The 20,096-nt window shown below is 48.2% G+C and overlaps 2 protein-coding genes across 3 annotated transcripts in view; both read left to right on the forward strand.

Moving 5' to 3' along the window:
- The window catches only part of LOC115083510 (zinc finger protein 189-like), a 537,273-nt gene that overhangs the window by 421,894 nt on the left and 95,283 nt on the right, over positions 1-20,096 (forward strand). The gene's annotated exons all lie outside the window — the stretch shown is intronic.
- On the forward strand, positions 763-18,855 carry LOC115083516 (gastrula zinc finger protein XlCGF26.1-like). 2 transcript variants are annotated; one of them, XM_029587391.1, is made up of 2 exons: positions 763-815; positions 16,611-18,855. In XM_029587391.1, the coding sequence occupies exons 1-2, from the start codon at positions 782-784 to the stop codon at positions 18,359-18,361; spliced, it is 1,785 nt and encodes a 594-aa protein (XP_029443251.1). In that variant the 5' UTR covers positions 763-781; the 3' UTR covers positions 18,362-18,855. The 2 variants fall into 2 exon arrangements, with proteins under 2 accessions (XP_029443251.1, XP_029443252.1); XM_029587392.1 differs by having other exon boundaries at positions 769-815; positions 16,614-18,855.

Here is a 20,096-nt window from a genome sequence, read left to right on the forward strand (position 1 = left end):
GCAGTTGGCCAGGCTGCTTCTCGTGGATCAGATGGACGGGGAGGTCAGGGGTCAGTCTGCACCCATGCTTGCTTCGTGATGATGGTGGCTCCTCCATAGTCTCACAGTCTTTTCTCCCTGGTTACAAGTGATGTATAGCCAGGTAGGTGTACGCTGGGCTATTTCTCTTAACTTTTCCTCTTGTCCTTGTTGGTTGGAGATGCTCTGACATTGTTGCGTCTTCACAATGGTCTGAGTCTCCGGTTGCTGTTGGTTCAGTGAATAAGGAAAGGTCTTTGTGAGTCCTTGGAGGTCTGCACATCTTACACATCTTACAATTCCTCTTTCACTGTTCTCAGCTCTTCAGCTGTTTTCCAGCTTCCTTTTCCATGTTTGTCAGTTCTGTACTTAGCACGAGTTGTAACAAAAGTCCATTTCCAGCCAATAGATTTGGACCTGAATCTTATCCTTTGTATTACTTGTAAAATAATAATTGTCACAGAGCTACACAAAGCACAACACCGGGTCTTCCAAGTGACAAGGATCCAACACTGTCAGAGGCAGGAGGCTGAGCTCATTGGAAGATTGGTCTGACCCAGCATGGCCTCTCTTAAGTTTCTTCAGATAAATATGAGAATAAATCCAGCTGAGATCTGATGCACACTGAGCCCCTCCTAGTGTCTCTGAGTGTTTCTGGTTTGTGTTTCAGGTGCGGGTGACGTTTGAGGACATCGCTGTCTATTTCTCCCAGGAGGAATGGGAGTATTTAGATGAAGGGCAGAAGGAGCTTTACAGGGAGGTGATGAAGGAGAATTATGAGACCCTGCTCTCCCTGGGTAAGGATTGCATTATCTGAATCTTTATCAGACATTTGTGATTTTTATTTCCTGGCTTTCCTTCACTCCAGAAATTTCAGAACATAATCAGGAGCTGCCCAGCGCTCCCTCTACTTTAGGATGGGAGCAGATGGGACCCTAAGACCTCCCTGTGTGTATTCCAGGCTCCCTCCCCTTTATATCAGAGACAGCGCCTTCTCCAGTTCTCTAAGCAGGGCTACAAACATGGGCTCGTATGGAAACTTCCTGCACTATGAATCAGTTTCTCTTCTCCCCCTTAAACCTTCCTGCTTTTTATTGAATTTCCTCTGGGGAACAGCAGCAAAGGCCTGAATGAAATAAAAGTGCAGAACATCCCATGCTCTTCCCCAGTCTCATTCCCTAATTATTCAATCAGAGAAGCCGATGAGCTTGGAAGGGCCTGACCTACACTCGTTGAGCCCAAGCTTCCCCAGACCCTGTACTCAGCTGCCATTTCTCAGTCTTTAACTGTAGCAATGATTCCACTAATGTCCTCTAGGGGTAGCCTGCGGACGTCAACGTCCGTCTCAACTCTGATACCCGGTATGGTGGCGCAGGTATAGAGAAGAGAAGGCTGGGTGTGGCTGGCGCTTAGACTGTAATGAGCGGAGGGCCAGAATCCCGCACCGATGTCGGTGGGGTACGCCTGAAAACAGGGGAGCCGATTAACGAACTCATGAACCCCAACCATTGTCGCGGCGGCTCGATGCCTCTTGACGCCAGTGCAGAATTCTGCGGACCTCGATCCGGTGTTTCTGGAGCAGGAAGTACTGCCAAAACTGTGCAGAACACTGCCGATGGCAGTGGTGATGTTGTTCGGCCCAAGCATTGTCCAGCATCGAGAAGAATAGCAGCAATGTGTTGGATGGCATCGGTGGCGGACGGTCATCATGTCGGTGACCGTGAATGCCCCTGTGCTCGACCTGGTCATTCCCCAGCGCCGAGATGGAAGCCCTCGCTGTCCTGGATGGCAATCGATGATGGCTGTCAGCATGCCTACTCTGCTCCTGATATGGGGCTTTAATAAGGACCCAAAGCATGGAGCACTGTGTTCAGGCGAGGGCATTATGTGGCGGTGTTATGTCTGCATTGACGGTAATCGAAAACATCGCTGGTTTCGGAAAAAACGATATGGGCATTGACGGAGTCAATGACCGCATCCATAAAAACGTAGAAGATGCCGATGGGAACGACGTGGGTGTCGAGATAATCGATGTATGGAGGCGGGCGCCGACAATATCTGCGGTATGGCCACAGGCATCGACGGTATCGATTGGATCGACTCGGGCAACAATGACGTCCATGGCATTTTGGAATATACGCAAGAAGAATTACCATCGATTAACAAATGCTATTTTCTCCTTAGACCAGCTGCAACAAGCGCTGGTCAAAATTGGCAAGAGAATCTCACCGAAATAATTGAGAACTCCACTATTGAAATATTAGAAAGAGCAACGCTCCTGGTTTCTTTCATTTCTTTATCTGACTTACAAGGTGTAATGCGAAAATATTTTAGAAAATTTCCTATATCATTTATGAATGCCAATATTAAAATCTACCATGATTTGGCCGCAAGTACACAAACTAGACGAAGGGGGGTTTTAGCTCTTCGTCAAGAGGTTATTGATTTAGGTTTTTCTTTTATGCTTAAATTTCCTTGTAAGTGCGTCCTAAAAAGGGGTGGAGAAATATTTATCTTTTTTTCCTCTGAACAATTAAAGACCTTTATAGATTTGAAGAAGCCAGCTACATCTACGCCCATTAATGCATGAAGTAAAAATGTTGATAGTCAGCGTACCATGTTTCTCTTCTCTGAATTTTCTTTTTTTTTCTTTTTTAATATACTCTCCTTGAATTGCGTGGGGTCCAATATAGAAATTATTGATTTCTGGATTATGAGAAATATATGTTAAGCAATTGGCCTAAAAAAAAAGCAGTTTCTATGGTTTAAATTGTGAATGTTTATCTCAGTTTTTTCGAATTTGCAAAAATGATGAATTTTTGTAATGGAAAATGATAAATAAAGAATTGAAAAAAAAAAAAAGACAGGAAACAGAAAGTAGGATTAAATGGTCAATTTTCTCAGTGGAAAAGGGTAAACAGTGGAGTGCCTCAGGGATCTGTACTTGGACCAGTGCTTTTCAATATATATATAAATGATCTGGAAAGGAATACGATGAGTGAGGTTATCAAATTTGCGGATGATACAAAATTATTCAGAATAGTTAAATCACAAGCGGATTGTGATACATTACAGGAGGACCTTGCAAGACTGGAAGATTGGGCATCCAAATGGCAGATTAAATTTAATGAGGACAAGTGCAAGGTGTTGCGTATAAGGAAAAATAACCCTTGCTGTAGTTACATGATGTTAGGTTCCATATTGTTATGCTCAGGCTTGTGGACCCTTGGGCCAACGGGAGGATGGAATACTTTGGGGGAAGACCCGAAGGTTCTCCCGTTGCGTGGCGAGGCAGGAACCGAAGATGTGACCGGTGGACCCTCGATACTGTAGACAGGCATGACGGTGGAGGCGGACGAAGAGTCGTGACGTTGAGGAGATGTCTTCACCCCTGGGAGCTCGTAGGGACCCGGGCTGCTGGGACTTAGGTGGACCTTTGAGAGGTCAGGTGACGGTGCAAGGGCTGACTAGAGCTTCACCCTGGAAGCCCGCGGTCCCCCCAGGAGGAGCCCATAGGGACCTGGGCCGCTGGGACTTAGGTGGGCCCTTGGAGATGGTAGTCTTGAAGAAGTCCTAGGTCGGGTGCCAGAGGGTCGTCACTCACCAGTCCAAGTCGTACGCCAGAGAATCACCACTTGCCAATCCGAAGTCAGGAATCAGAGAATCACCATAAGCCAATCCGAAGTCAGGAACCAGGGAATCACCGTAAGCCAATCTGAACCAGGAACACCAAGACGAAGCAGGAACCAGAAGCCAAGCTCAAGGAACTCACCGAAACAAGCAGACTAGACAGCGATTGAAGACGTTGCCAAGTCAAGGAATGGTCGGAGGAAGTCTCCCTTTATACTTCCTCTGACCCTGTGGATAGGAATCAGCTGTGGCCAATTAAAGGGATGAGGTCCCTTTAAATCTAGCGAAGAGGCGCAGCCTCGCGCCTAAGGATGGCGGTGGCCATCTTGGATCCGGGCCGTGGAGGAGAGCAGTGGTGGCTGCGAGGGAGGAGCAGGGACGGCTCTGGTCCCGGCAGCCAGCCTGGGGACCTGCGGCGCCGAGCGGGGATGCCGGGCCCGGCGCAGGGCAGTCGGTCTCGCCGCGGTTGAGGGTCCGGTCGGGGTACGATGTAGGGGGCCGCGCCCCTGGACAGCCGCGGGTGCGGAACACAACAGCACCCCCCCTCTTTAGGGCGCTTTCCCGGAGGCCTGGGTTTATCTGGATGATCTTGATGAAATTGCTCGAGCAATCCGCGGTCCAGGATGTTGGCCAACGGTTCCCAGGTGTTCTCCTCGGGGCTGTACCCCTCCCACGCAAGGAGATACTCCCACTTCTTCCCATGCTTTCTTATGTCCAAGACCTCGCGAACTTGAAAGGTGAGGTCATCCTCGGAGGCAATAGGTTGGGGAGTCGGAGGCGTGCTGGAGGGCCAAGACAGTACCACTGGCTTTAAGAGCGACACATGAAACGTGTTGTGTATCTTAAGGGAAGGTGGCAGATGAAGCTGATACGAGACGGCTCCAACCTGGCGAATGATAGGGAAAGGTCCAATAAAACGCGGGGCCAGTCGCGTTGATGGCAGCTTTAAACGGATGAACTGAGTACTCAGCCATACCTTCTGACCTGGCTTGAACGGGGGGGTAAGGCCTTCTCTGTCGATCCGCACATTTCTTGGCGGCTTGACTGGCCTGGACCAATGCACGCCATATGGAGACCCACAAGCGGTGCAGCTAGTCTGCTGAAAGTTGAGCTACAGGGGACCTAACTGTAATGGGAACTGGCAGCGGTGGGCGTGGCTGCTTCCCATATACAATCTGAAAGGGTGAAGAGCCGGTAGCAGAAGAGAGGTGAGAGTTAAGCGCGAACTCCGCCCAGGGTAGCAGGCTGGACCAATCGTCTTGTTTATCATTGACGTAGAGTTGAAGGAATTGTTTTAGCATCTGGTTTGTCCTCTCTGCCAGACCATTAGACTGAGGGTGGTATGCCGACGTATAATCTAAGGTAACGTCAAACTTTTGGCAAAGGGCCCCCAAAACCTGGCAGTGAACTGAGGTCCTCTATCGGAAAGGATACTTTTAGGCAGGCCATGCAGCCGAAAGATATGCTGCACGAACAGTTGGGCCAGCTGGGGGGCAGTCGGCAGCCCTGGGAGGGGCACGAAATGTGCCATCTTACTAAAATGGTCCACTACCACCCATATGACTGTATTGCCACTAGATAGTGGCAGGTCGACCACAAAGTCGGTGGCCACATGAATCCACGATTCTGCGGGCGCTGATAGCGGCTGGAGTAGACCTGGGGTTGCGCCATGGATCTTCTTGTGACGGGCACAAACCTGGCAGGACTTCACGTAGGCCCAAACATCCCTGTTGACTTTAGGCCACCAATAGTATCGGCGCAGGTTTTGCAAGGTCCGGGTTTGTCCAGGGTGGCCCGAGCAACGGGAGTCGTGGGCCCAAGCTAGGACGTGTTTCCACAGGTGCTGTGGGACCAAGGTTTTCCCTGGAGGGATGGTCGTGGTAGCAGACAGGAGGACACTGGATGGTTCAATAATGAACCGTGGTTCTTCCGTACCTTCTGTAGATTCAAAGACGTGTGATAGGGCATCGGCCTTGACATTCTTCTCAGCGGGTCTGTAGCGAAGGACGAAGTTGAACCTAGTGAAGAATAGAGCCCAACGAGCCTGCCGTGGATTGAGTCGTTGAGCCCGCTGTAAGTACTCTAAGTTTTTGTGATCCGTGTAGACCGTAAACTGGTGCTGGGCCCCCTCTAGCCACGGCCGCCATTCTTCCAAGGCTACCTTTTATAGCCAAGAGTTCCTTATCCCCTATGGCGTAGTTCCGTTCGGCCGGGGAGAACTGGTGGGAGAGGAAGGCACATGGACGTAGTTTATGCCTTTCGGAGGTCTGGCTCAGAACGGCGCCTAAGCCTTCTGAGGATGCGTTCACTTCGATGACAAATGACCGCTGCGGATCCGGATGCCAAAGGCACGGCTGTAACAAGAATGCCTCCTTGAGACGACGAAAGGCAGCCTCTGCCGCAGGAGGCCACTTTTTGGGGTCCGCGCCTTTCCGGGTCAGGGCTGTCATCGGGGCAACGATGGTCGCATAATGCAGGATAAAAGATCGATAGTAGTTTGTGAAACCCAGAAACCTCTGGAGTACCTTTAGTCCTGACGGCTGCAGCCATTCCGAATGGCTTTCAGCTTCTGTGGGTCCATACGAAAACCTTCGCTGGAAACTATGTATCCCAGGAAGGAAAGGGATTCTTGTTCGAAAAGGCACTTTTCCAGCTTCGCGTACAATTTGTGTTCTCTATGACACTGTAGCACTTGGATGACGTGCTGGCGGTGAGCGGTCAAGGTATCTGAAAATATCAGTATGTCATCCAGGTATACGACCACGCATCGATACAAGAGGTCGCGGAGTTCTGGAACACTGCGGGGGCATTACAGAGCCCGAACGGCATTACTAAGTACTCGTAGTGGCCGTCTCGGGTATTGAAGGCCGTCTTCCACTCATCGCCCTCCTTGATGCGGATCAAGTTGTAAGCTCCCCGGAGATCGAGCTTGGAGAAGATCTGTGCTCCTTGCAACCGGTCGAAGAGTTCCGAGATGAGGGGTAGCGGATAACGATCCTTGACTGTTATGGCATTCAAGCCCTGGTAGTCAATGCAAGGGCACAGACTTCCGTCCTTCTTGGCGACGAAGAAGAACCCTGCTCCTGCTGGGGACTGGGATTTCTGGATGAATCCTCTCTCCAGATTTTCCTCAATATACTCCTTCATGGCCTGCGTCTCGGCCGGAGAAAGGGCATAGGTGCGTCCTCGAGGAGGCTCTGTCCCTGGGAGAAGATTGATGGCGCAATCGAAGGATCGATGCAGTGGCAGTATTTCGGCCTTTTGTTTTGAAAAAACATCCGCATATGCGGCATAAGGAGCAGGCAGGCCTGGGAGACTGGTGGAAGCTAGGGAACATGATGCTGACACCACGGAGTGGAGCCAATTGTCGTGGCAATTCGGCCCCCAATGAGCCAGCTGCAGAGTCTTCCAATCAAATTGGGGCTTGTGATCCTGGAGCCACGGAAGTCCTAGGATGATCGGATGGATGGAATTCTCCAGGACATAGAACGACATTTGTTCCTGGTGCAGGGCCCCAGCCCTGAGTTGGACAGGAATCGTTGTGTGTGTCACCTGTTCTGGGAGAGGCTTCCCTTGGATCGAAGAGATGACCATAGGAATGGGGAGGCGGACTTGCAGAATCTTTGTGTTCCACCAGGCCTTTCATTATGAAATTGCCGCCGGCGCCGGAGTTCACTGGAGCTAATGTGTGGAAGTCCCCTTCTGTAGCGGTTAACGCCACTGGCAATGTTAGTGGAGGGGCAGGTGCAGTACGGCCCAGGAAGAGACCTCCTTCAGGTCCTAGACCTGAGAGTTTTCCGGTCGTGCTGGGCAGGCGGCTACTCGATGGCCCGCCGCACCGCAATAAAAACAGTCCCTCCTTTGTGCGTCGCCAATGCTCTTGCGGAGACACTTTCCCGCGACCCAACTCCATGGGTTCATCGGCGGGTGCCCGAGGGACTTCAGGGGGCACTCTTGGACGGAGGAGAGGACCTCCTCGCTGCCTTAGTCACCGGAAGGCTAAATCTCATCCGACGATCCACACGATTGGCCAATTCAATCATGCTGTAGAGATCGTCTGGGATTTCTCTCGCCGCCAACTCATTTTGAAGACGCGAGGCTAGGCCCTCCAAGAAGATTCCGTGCAGGCAATCCTCTCTCCAATTCAGCTCTGCGGCCAGGGTGCAAAATTCTGTAGCGTACTCAGCTACAGTGCGAGTACCCTGTCGCAATCAGAGCAGTTCTGAGACCGCAGTGGATTTGCGGACGGGTTCGTCAAACATCTGCCGGAACGCAGACAGGAACTGAGTCAAGTCTTCAAAGAACGGATCCCTTCTTTCCCATAGATGAGAGGCCCAGATCAGGGGCTTCCCATCGAGCAGGGACATGATGTTGGCTAGTTTTGACCAGGTCGCTGGGAAACTGCGCAGGCAGCAAGCAAAAGCGGACCTGGCACTGGCTGAGAAATCCTTGACACAACTTCGTATCTCCGGCGTATCAAGAGGGCACCGGGAGCTGTGTGGGAGTTACTTGCCCCAGGTCGCCTCCGGAAGCCTGGACGGAGTGTGGCTGAGTAGGGCGGCCTCCTTGAGCCCCAGGCAGAGACGGCAGCGCAGGGTTCATAGGCCCTAATGCTTCTAGGCGTTGGGTCAAGCCCTGTACCGCAGAAACCAGGGCATCGAGGGTCTGTTGTTGGTCCTTCAGACGCTGGGCCATCCCAGGAATGGCCTGGTAGGCAGATACCTCCGCCGGGTCCATGGACTTGGCAATCTGTTATGCTCAGGCTTGTGGACCCTTGGGCCAACAGGAGGATGGAATACCTTGGGGGAAAACCCGAAGGTTCTCCCGTCGGGTGGCGAGACAGGAACCGAAGATGTGACCGGTGGACCCTCGATACTGTAGACAGGCGTGACGGTGGAGGCGGATGAAGAGTCGTGACGTCGAGGAGATGTCTTCACCCCTGGAAGCCCGCGGTCCCCCCGGGAGGAGCCCGTAGGGACCCGGGCCGCTGGGACTTAGGTGGACCTTTGAGAGGTCAGGTGACGGTGCAAGGGCTGACTGGAGCTTCACCCTGGAAGCCCGCGGTCCCCCCGGGAGGAGCCCGTAGGGACCCGGGCTGCTGGGACTTAGGTGGGCCCTTGGAGACGGTAGTCTTGAAGAAGGGTCGTCGCTCACCAGTCCAAGTTGTATGCCAGAGAGTCACTGTAAGCCAATCCGAAGTCAGGAACCAGGGAATCGCCGTAAGCCAATTTGAAGTCAGGAACCAGGAACACCAAGGCGAAGCAGGAACCAGAAGCCAAGCTCAAGGAACTCACCGAAGCAAGCAGACTAGAAAGCGATCGAAGACGTTGCCAAGTCAAGGAATGGTCAGAGAAAGTCCCCCTTTATACTTCCTCTGACCCTGTGGATGGGAATCAGCTGTGGCCAATTAAAGGGATGAGGTCCCTTTAAATTTAGCGAAGAGGCGCGGCCTCGCGCCTAAGGATGGCAGTGGCCATCTTGGATCCAGACCGCGGAGGAGAGCAATGGTGGCCGCGAGGGAGGAGCAGGGACGGCTCTGGTCCCGGCGGCCAGCCCGGGGACCTGCGGCGCCACGCGGGGGGGGGCCAGGCCCGGCGCAGGGCAGTTGGCATCGCCGCGGTCGAGGGTCCGGTCGGGGAACGAGGTAGGGGGCTGTGCCCGTGGACGGCCACAGGTGCGGAACACAACACATATTAGGAGCTCCCACCCAGGAAAAAGATCTAGACATCATAGTGGATAATACTTTAAAATCGTCGGCTCACTGTGCTGCAGCAGTCAAAAAAGCAAACAGAATGTTAGGAATTATTAGGAAGGGAATGATTAATATAATGGATAATGTCATAATGCCTCTTTATCGCTCCATGGTGAGATCACACCTTAAATACTGTGTACAATTCTGGTCGCTGCATCTCAAAAAAAGATATAGTTGCGATGGAGAAGGGCGATGGAGAAGGGCGATGGAGAAGGGCGACCAAAATGATAAAGGGGATGGAACAGCTCCTCTATGAGGAAAAGCTGAAGAGGTTAGGGCTGTTCAGCTTGGAGAAGATGGCTGAGGGGGGGATATGATAGATGTCTTTAAGATCATGAGAGGTCTTGAACGAGTAGATGTGAATCGGTTATTTTCCTGTTGTTAGCAGGGCTGAATTAGCCATGCTGTCATAGGATCTGTCAATCAGGCCCGGGAGGCGGAGCTTTATTAAGCAGAGGTTTGGCTTTTCAGTCTCTGTGGCTGCGTGTGTGTTTCCGCGCAGGAAAGTAACAGATTCTCCTCAGTCTGTTTCTTTCCGCACGTGGGATCGTACGTGGAGCTAACTTTCTCCTCAGAAGAAAATGTCCAAGTCAGGATTCAAGTGTTGTCGCTGCGGCAAGGTAATGTTGGTCATGGATGGCTATGACCAATGTTGTCGCTGCGGCAAGGTAATGTTGGTCATGGATGGCTATGACCAATGTTGTCGCTGCCTAGGTGCCAACCACAAGGCGGGGAATGCGAGTATTGTGCTCGGATGTCCCCTCGGGCCCAGAGATAATGGGCCTACAAGATGAAGGAACTTCTCAGCCTGTTGGAGCCGTCGGAGGCTCACTCCTCACCGGGCCCAGCGAAGAAATCCGCTCCCCCTCACAGGAGAGCAGCGTCGTGGGATCCTAGTTCCTCCAGGCCTGAAGGGAAAGAGGTAACAAGACAAGCACAGCCGTTGGATCAGGACCGATCGGCCTTGTCGAAACCGGCGCCGCATGACCGTGAGAGACGGGCGTGAGATAAAACACCGTCTCGGGAACTACCCATGGGGCATAAAATCAGACCAAGCGACACGGCGTCGAAGATTTCGGTGCAATCCACAGCACCGAAGAGACCAGCGCCGAAGACGTCTGCACTGAGCATGGCGCAGAAGACGTCGGTGCAGGGCACGGCGCCAAAAACTTTGGCGCACACTACGGCGCTGAAGACGGCGCACATTGTGGCGCCGAAGACGTTGACGCACATTACGGCGCCGAGACCATCACTAACTAAAGTACAAGAACCCCGAAAGGGATCAAAGTGTCCATCAGGGGATAGGCGAACACCTACGCCTTTAAAGATACAAACAGTGTCACATCCAAGCCGAAGCAGCCTAAAGCGGAGGCATCAATCTCCACAATTATCCCACTCCACCTCTCGTAACTCTACGCCACGGCATTCCGAGACTTCATCAAAGGGATCTACACCTAAACATAAGAAAAGGTCACCATCAAGGGATAAACCTCATGTGGCGCCAGAGCTTACCCATCACCACAAACATCATTCGCACCACAAAACATTTCCGTATAAAACCTCAGGATGGGACTTCAGCCCCTCTACCTCCATTTCTTCCAGGAGTAAACATCCTAAAACACATTCACATAGGCCGTTAATATATCTTACATCTTCTAATGCATCTACCTCTTCAAGCAGCCCTTCTAGGAGAATAAGAGATAAGGCTCACAAACCTGAGCATGTCCCATCTTCATTGTCTCCGCCAATGCCGGCAGAACCAACACCACATCCTTCACATCATACTGGTAAATCCATCATGCCTCCCAAAACGAAAGAGGCTTTTTGGCAGCTATCGCAGTCTCTAGCGGGTTTCTATAAGACCCTACAAGCCTCCTTCAAAATAACAAATCAACCATCGACGGGCTCTAGAGAACAGAGTGTCCATCTCTCAAGGGAACCGTCTGTAGAACCTCCATTATCACCGGTCCCAGACCGGCCACAATCTCTACTAACAAAATAGGACACACTGGTAGATTCCACATCTCCACCAACATCTCCTTCATCCTCAACGGGGTTTCCTTCAGATCCACAGGAACAACCTCAAGAACCATATTCTCCGCCAGAAGACCTCTCATACCCAAGATTCTTGGAAAAGCTGGGTACCATCTTACATTTAGATGTACAAAAGGAATCAGATCCTAGATCAGAGACCTTGGGTCTTCTAAAAATTTTTGATGTTCCAGGAGAACCCACTTCGTTACCACCACAAGAATTACTACACAGTGTTCTCCAAAAATCCTGGGAAACCCCTCATTCCCTGATGGCGGTACGGCGGTCTCCAGGAAAACCGACATTAAATTTCGAATGCGAAAGGACCCATCGTATGCACTACCACAATTACCTTATGCATCCATAGTGGTAGAGTCGGTGATGCAGCGATTTAAAAAGTCAAAAACTCACTCGACATATCCACCAAACAAAGACAATAGGTATCTAGACTAATTTGGCAGGAAAATGTACCAGAATGCAATGCTGAACACCAGAATTATGCATCACCAGTTTATATGGTACAATATTTATATGACTGAATCCAAGCCACGAAGGGTATGCTCTCCTCCACGATAGATCAAACTCCACAGACGCTCCATGATATGGAAGAATGCTCCTGACACCTCCTCTGTTCAGTATATGAAGGACTGGAGACATCATTTAGAGCGTCGGCAACAGCTATAGCAGCCCGTAGGATGGCATGGTTGCGTTCGAGCACCATAAGAGAGGATTTGCATGAAAAATTGGCAAATCTACCGTGTACAGGAGATGACCTATTTGGTACCCGGTTTCAAGAAACCGGGTACCAAAGATGAGGCTATAGCAGTGCAATCATTGCAATCACTACCTGCCTATTCTAACACACGGCGTTTCTTCCCATATCAGCGTCGAGCCACATACAATCACAGACCCTATAGATCTTATCAATCTTTCCGTCAGCAAACATACCCATCGTACCAATGAACACAACAGCAATAACAACATACCCCTCTTCTACGCAGGGGTAAACCTAGAAATCAAAGACAACCAAATCAACAACCGGCAACTACATCTTTTTAAACATACAGCCACCACCACAACATTTAACACCGCCGGGAAGAATCCATTCTTGCCTAGCAGTGTGGGAGCAGATTACTTCAGATCAATGGGTTCTGGAGATAGTACATCAAGGTTATCAACTTTAATTTACAACAAAACCAACATTACCCTACCTTCCCGCCCTAAAAATCCAGAGATCTCAGTCACAATTAGCGGAGGAGATTGCACTCCTACACAGTCAGCAGGCCATCAGACTAATTTCACCGAAACACCAGAACTCAGGGTTTTATTCCCCATAGTTCCTGATACCCAAGAAATCAGGTGGCCTTCGTCCCATCCTAGAACTTTGGGATCTCAACAAATTTCTAACCAAAGAGAAATTCAAAATGGTATCCTTAAAGTCAATTCTACCTCTAATTCAACCCAACGACTGGATGTGCTCCATCGACCTGAAGGATGCATACACTCACATTCCAATCCATCCATCCTCTTGGCGTTACCTATGTTTTTGGTACAAGGATCAGCACTACCAATACAAAGTACTCCTCTTTGGATTGTCGGCTGCACCCAGGGTGTTCACCAAATGCATGGTAGTGGTGGTGGCTCATCTTAGACAATAGGGTATGACAATCTTTCCATATCTGGACGACTGGCTAATACTAGCTTCGACCCCGGATATCTTGATCGCTCATCTCCAAAAGGTAATACAGTGCCTACAAGCCTTAGGACTGCAACCAACACAGAAACTGCAGTTTATAGGAGCATGCCTGGATACCACTTGGAACAGAGCATGCCTACCATCGGAACGAATATTACAGCTACGTCAGTTTCTTTATCTCTTGAACAACACTTAAAGACCCTCAGCAAGACAAGTTCTAGTAGCCTTAGGTCACATGGCGGCAGACAATTTTACAGTTCCCAATACCAGACTACACATGAGACAATAGAAACAACACACACAACCGTTAACACAGAAAATATCGTTAACGGCCGAGATGAAAAAAGACATAACATGGTGGCTCTTACATTCCACCCTTTCCAAGGGAGTACTGTTCAGTCCTCCCCCTCACAACGCAGTCCTAATTATAGACGCATCTCGCAAGGGCTGGGGAGCGCATCTCGAGATCTATGAAACACAAGGCTTATGGACAATAGCAGAGCAGACCCTGCAGATAAATTTGCTAGAGCTCAGAGCGATTCGAAAAGCTTTGCAAGTTTTTCAGGACTACCTCAAAGGTCGCAGAGTCATGATCTACACAGACAATCAAGTAGCAATGTTTTACATAAACAAACAAGGAGGGTCCGGTTCATGGTCCCTCTGCAAAGAGACCTTGATCATATTCGAACATGTGCATCAAAATTGCATACATCTACAAGCCACCTACCTTCCGGGACTGGCAAACACAAGAGCGGACAGGTTAAGCCGAATTTTTCATCCTCACAAATGGGCACTCAATACAGAAATAGCCCAAAACATCTTCATGCAATGGGGAACACCTTCGATAGATCTCTTCGCAACAGAGATCAACACTCAAGTTCCACACTGTTGCTCGATACATCCCAGTACACTCAGGATAGCTCAGGAAGCCTTCCTCATCTTGTGGACAACAAGCCTCCTGTATGCCTTTCCTCCCATTCCACTTATAACAAGGACAATTCAAAAGTGCATAACAGACAAAGCTCAAATAATACTAATAGCTCTAGCCTGGCCCAGACAACCATGGTACAGTTTCCTTCTCCAACTCTCTCTCTCGAAGAACCAATACGGCTGCTGAACCGTCCAGATCTGCTACTACAGGATCAGGGAACGCTTCTACACCCGTTACACGCATCTCTCCATTTGACAGCATGGAGGTTGAACGGCTCCTTTTAACAGAACAAGGAGTTTCCGCTTCGACACAATTCATTTTGTTAGAATCCAGGAAACTCTCTCAACGAGAAGGAATACAACTACAAATGGAAACAATATTCTACTTGGTGCATATCCAAAGGCATACCACCATTGGATTGTCCACCGGAAATATTCATGGATTATCTTCATACACTGTACACAGCTGGGCTTGTCACATCTTCCATTAGAGTTCATCTTAGTGCCATAGGAGCATATCATAGACCGATAAATGATATCCCTATATCCAATCACCCTTTACTCTCTCGTTTCATCAAGGGTTTAACTCACATTCGTCCTCCAATTTCAAAACCTTCAGTTCCATGGAACCTCAACATAGTTCTTGAACAACTCATGCTACCCCCGTTCAAACCTATGGTCTCCGCACACATGAAATACCTTACTTGGAAAGTGGTATTTCTAGTAGCGGTAACATCAGCTCGGTGAGTCAATGAATTACAAGCCTTAGTCCATTATTCTCCATACTTGGAGTTTTATCACCAAAAAGTAGTTCTCCGAACTCACCCATCTTTCTTACCAAAGGTGGTTGCACAGTTCCATCTCAATCAAAATATAGAACTGCCAATCTTCTTCCCTAAACCTCACTCCAATGATAGGGAAAAGTTACTCCATACACTAGACTGTAAAAGAGCACTAGCTTACTACAAAGAAAGAACAAAGTCGGATTCACGACCTTCTCAACTATTTGTATCTTTCGATCCGAAAGCACCTGGACTTCCAGAAACCAAATGGACCATCTCTATCTGGATAGTACAATGCATACAATTTTGCTATGACAAACAGAAATTATATCTATCTTCTATTCCCAATGCTCACCAAGTCAGAGCAATGGCAACGTCATGGGCACACCTTCGAAACGTACAACCTATAAACATTTGTAAGGCAGCTACATGGTCATCTCTCCATACCTTCACATCTCATTACTGCCTTGATCAGCAAGAAACCACGGATGCGAAGAAAGGGCAAGCAATCCTGCACTCTCTATTCTCTGATCCACTGTGACTACCACAATACTCAAGATCACGTTAACCATACATATCTCAAACAACGTGAGCGGGAGCTTGAGACTCCCATGACAGCATGGCTAATTCAGCCCTGCTATCAATGGGAAAAAGCAAGTTTGCTTACCGTAAACGGTGTTTCCGTAGATAGCAGGATGAATTAGCCATGCTGACCCACCCTCCTCCCTGGCAGACACCGTCCCTTTGACTCAACTAGAGCTTAATCACAGACTGAGGAGATTGTTACTTTCCTGCGCGGGAACACACGCGCAGCCGCAGAGAGCAAAGCTCTGATCTCTGCTTTGATAAGCTCCGCCTCCCAGGCCTGATTGACAGATCCCATGACAGCATGGCTAATTCAGCCCTGCTATCAAGGGGGAAAAAAGCAAGTTTGCTTACCGTAAACAGTGTTTCCGTAGATAGCAGGATGAATTAGCCATGCTGACCCACCATCCTCCCTGGCAGTCACCAAGTCTTCGACTATACTACGGCTTAATCACAGACTGAGGAGAATCTGTTACTTTCCTTCGCGGGAACACACGCATCGCCGCAGAGACTAAAAAAACCAAACCTCTGCTTAATAAAGCTCCGCCTCCCGGACCTGATTGACAGATCCCATGACAGCATGGTTAATTCACCCTGCTATCTACAGAAACACCGTTTACAGTAAGCAAACTTGCTTTTACACGGAAAAACTTGCTTTTACACTTTCGAATAATAGAAGGATTAGGGGGCATTCAATGAAGTTAGCAAGTAACACATTTAAGACTAATCAGAGAAAATTCTTTTTCACTCAACACACAATAAAGCTCTGGAATTTGTTGCCAGAGGATGTGGTTAGTGCAATTAGTGTAGCTGGGTTCAAAAAAGGTTTGGATAAGTTCTTGGAGGAGAAGTCCATTAACTACTATTAATCAAGTTTACTTAGGGAATGGCCTCTGCTATTAATTGCATCAGTAGCATGGGATCTTCTTAGTGTTTGGGTAATTGCCAGGTTCTTGTGGCCTGGTTTGACCTCTGGTGGAAACAGGATGCTGGGCTTGATGGACCCTTGGTCTGACCCAGCATGGCAATTTCTTATCTTCTTATGTTCTATGTTCTTATGTAATCCACCAGCAGTTCTCTAAATATCAGAGATCCCCATGTGCTTAATGTGTGACCCCTGATCCCTGGTTACTGGGCACTTTCCTTACTCGTTAATACACAATTAATGCTTTCTCTTTATATCCAGCAGATGGTGAAGTCAGACAAGAACTGGAAAAGAAGGAGAATCGAGAAGAATGTCCTACAAAAGTGGAACAGATCCCAAAAGAATCAGGAAATGCCTGTGAGAATGTTTCCCAGGGGACTAAGAAGAGAAAAATTAGAAAACAAAATCAGGAATCAGAGGAGAAGCTGAAAGACCCTGCAGGAGACTCGCCGGATGCAATCACTGAGTGTGAGGCAAGGGACAGGGAGCTCACAGACATCGCTGAGCACCAGAAACACCCGAAAGCAGAGAGACCCTTCCAAAGTAATAGTGATCACATCACTTCTGACCACCATCAGAGAAAAGAGAAAGAGAAGAAACCCTTAGTGTTTGTAATCTGTGAGAAAAAGTCAGGAAGAAAACCACAGTTTACTGGAGAGAGACTATTTGAATGTCCTGAGTGTAGTAAAGCCTTCCTATGGACGTCAGATCTCATAATACACCAAAAAGTCCACACTGAGAAGAGACCATTTATATGCACTGAGTGTAGTAAAACATTCAAATGGAAGAGAAACCTCATAAAACACCAGAATGTCCACACAGGAGAGAGACCCTTTAAATGTACTGAGTGTAGTAAAGCCTTCCATTGGAAGACAAATCTCATAAGCCACCAGAAAACCCACACCGCGGAGAGACCATTTATATGCACTGAATGTAGTAAAAGCTTCACATGGAAGACAAGCCTCATAATACACCAGAAAATCCACACAGCAGAGAGACCATTTAAATGTACTGAGTGCAGTAAAGCCTTCATATGGAAGACAGATCTCATTAAACACCTGAAACTCCACACAGGAGAGAGACCATTTAAATGTGCTGAGTGTAGTAAAACCTTCCATTGGAAGCCAAACCTCATAAAACACCAGAAAACCCACACAGCGGAGAGACCATTTATATGCACTGAGTGTAGTAAAACCTTCAAATGGAAAACATGCCTCATAAACCACCAGAACATCCACACAGGGGAGAGAGCATTTAAATGTACTGAGTGTAATAAAAGCTTCACTGGAAAGACAGCTCTCCAAAAGCACAAGAAAATCCATACAGGGGAGAGACCTTTTTCATGCAGGGAGTGTAGTAAAGCCTTCATGTGGAAGACAGATCTCATAAATCACCAGAAAACCCACACAGGGGAGAGACCATTTATATGCACTGAGTGTAGTAAAACATTCAAAAGGAAGGGAGATCTCATAAACCACCAGAAAATCCACACAGGAGAGACACCATTTAAATGTAGTGAGTGTAGTAAAGCCTTCATGTGGAAGACTTCTCTCAGAAAACACCAGAAAATCCACACAGGAGAGAGACCATTTCAATGCACTGAGTGTAGTAAAACCTTCATATGGAAGACAGATCTCAGAAAACACCAGAAAATACACACAGGAGAGAGACCATTTAAATGTACTGAGTGTAGTAAAACATTCAATCGGAAGGCGACCCTCCTAAACCACCAGAAAATCCACACAGGAGAGAGACGATTTCAATGCACTGAGTGTAATAAAGCCTTCATGTGGAAGACAGCTCTCAGAAAACACCAGAAAATCCACACAGGAGAGAGACCATTTAAATGCACTGAGTGTAGTAAAGCCTTCATATGGAAGACAGATCTCAGAAAACACCAGAAAATCCACACAGGAGAGAGACCATTAAAATGTACTGAGTGTAGTAAACCTTCAATCGGAAGACAACTCTCAGAAAACCCACCCAGCAGAGAGACTATTTATATGCATTGAGTGTAGTAAAACCTTCAAAATGAAGACAAACCTCATAAATCACCAGAAAACCCACACAGCGGAGAGAGCATTTATATGTACTGAGTGTAGTAAAACCTTCAATTGGAAGAAAAGCCTCATAGCCCATCAGAAACTCCACACTAAATAGAGATCTTTTTCATGTACTCAATGTAGTAAAAGTTTCAAACAGAAGGCACATCTTTCAGATACTAGAAATTCCACACAAAGGAGGGACCATTTGCATGTATGGTGTGTAGTAAAATATTTAGTCGGAAGGCAAGCCTTACAAATCACCAGAAAATCCACACTAGGGAAAAACCTGTTTAATATTTTCGCACTGCGTGCCATAGCATCCAACACCTCATAGGGATAATAATTTAAAATAGCTCAGTGTGCTGCGGCAGTCAAAAAATCAAACAGAATGTTAGGAATTATTAGGAAAGGAATGGTGAATAAAATGGAAAATGTTATAATGCCTCTGTATTGCTCCATGGTGAGACCACACCGTGAGTACTGTGTTCAATTCTGGTCACTGCATCTCAAAAAAAGATATAATTGCCATGGAGAAGATACAGAGAAGGGTGACCAAAATGATAAAGGGGATGGAACAGCTCCCCTAAGAGGAAAAAAATGTTAGGGCTGTTCAGCTTGGAAAAGAGACAGCTGAGGTGGGATATGATAGTGGTCTTTAAAATCATGAGAGGTCTAGAACGGGTAAATGTGAATCGGTTATTTACTCTTTTGAATAATAGGACTAGGGGGACACTCCATGAAGTTAGCAATTATCACATTGTGATAGCGTACATGACAGCCTTAGACTGCCTTAAGGGACAGGCTCCAGCTATCTGGCCCTGTCCACTTTAAGACAGACAGGACAGGGATCTTCGGGTGGGGTGTTTCCCTGAGGTAGGGGATAAGAGGGGAGGCCCTGAGAGAGAAGAGAAGGCCCCAGGAAGAAGAAGGAAGCTGTAATTGAGTGATGTGTCTGTTTTGGAAGTTTTTCTTTTGCTTGTCAGTCTGCTGAGGTAAGCAGCAGTTTTCTTGTTCTGTTTATATACATCTGAAAATTAAACCGGTGAAAAGCAGTCAGAGTCCAGCCTGGTCTGTTCTCCAGCCTACCCCAGTCCCAGGCTGCTCTAAGGGTCTCACACACATTTTAAACTAATCAGAGAAAATTCTTTTTCATTCAATGCACAGTTAAGCTCTGGAATTTGTTGCCAGAGGATGTGGTTAGTGCAATTAGTGTAGCTGAGTTTAAAAGAGGTTTGGATAAGTTCTTGGAGGAGAAATCCATTAACTTCTATTAATCAAGTTGACTTAGAGAAAAGCCACTGCTATTACTGGCATCAGTAGCGTGGGATCTACTTAGTGTTTGGGTACTTGTCAAGTACTTGTAGCTGTTGTGTTTGAGAGACATGTTAGTGGACTCTTGGTCGTTGTGGCGATGACTCCTCCTATGGGGAGGATCCCATGGAGAACCACAGCGATAGGCTAAACTCCTAAGTGGACACAGAGGGAAGAAGCTTTATTTGTACAGCAGATGGTGCTGTCTGAGGAGCGGGCAACACTTATAGACTCTGAATATCTCTAGGAATGGCTCCAGACCTGACACAGGATATCAGGTGTCGATTAGCTCTCACCCCGGCTGGGAGAAGTGGGTCGGGTAGTGGTCTGTGGAGCAGGGTAACCCAATGCAAGGTAGGTGGAGACAGATCCAGTAGTGGTCCGCAAGCAG

The sequence above is a fragment of the Rhinatrema bivittatum genome, chromosome 2 (genome assembly GCF_901001135.1).
Source record: "Rhinatrema bivittatum chromosome 2, aRhiBiv1.1, whole genome shotgun sequence".
In the NCBI taxonomy this organism is placed as follows: Eukaryota; Metazoa; Chordata; class Amphibia; order Gymnophiona; family Rhinatrematidae; genus Rhinatrema; species Rhinatrema bivittatum.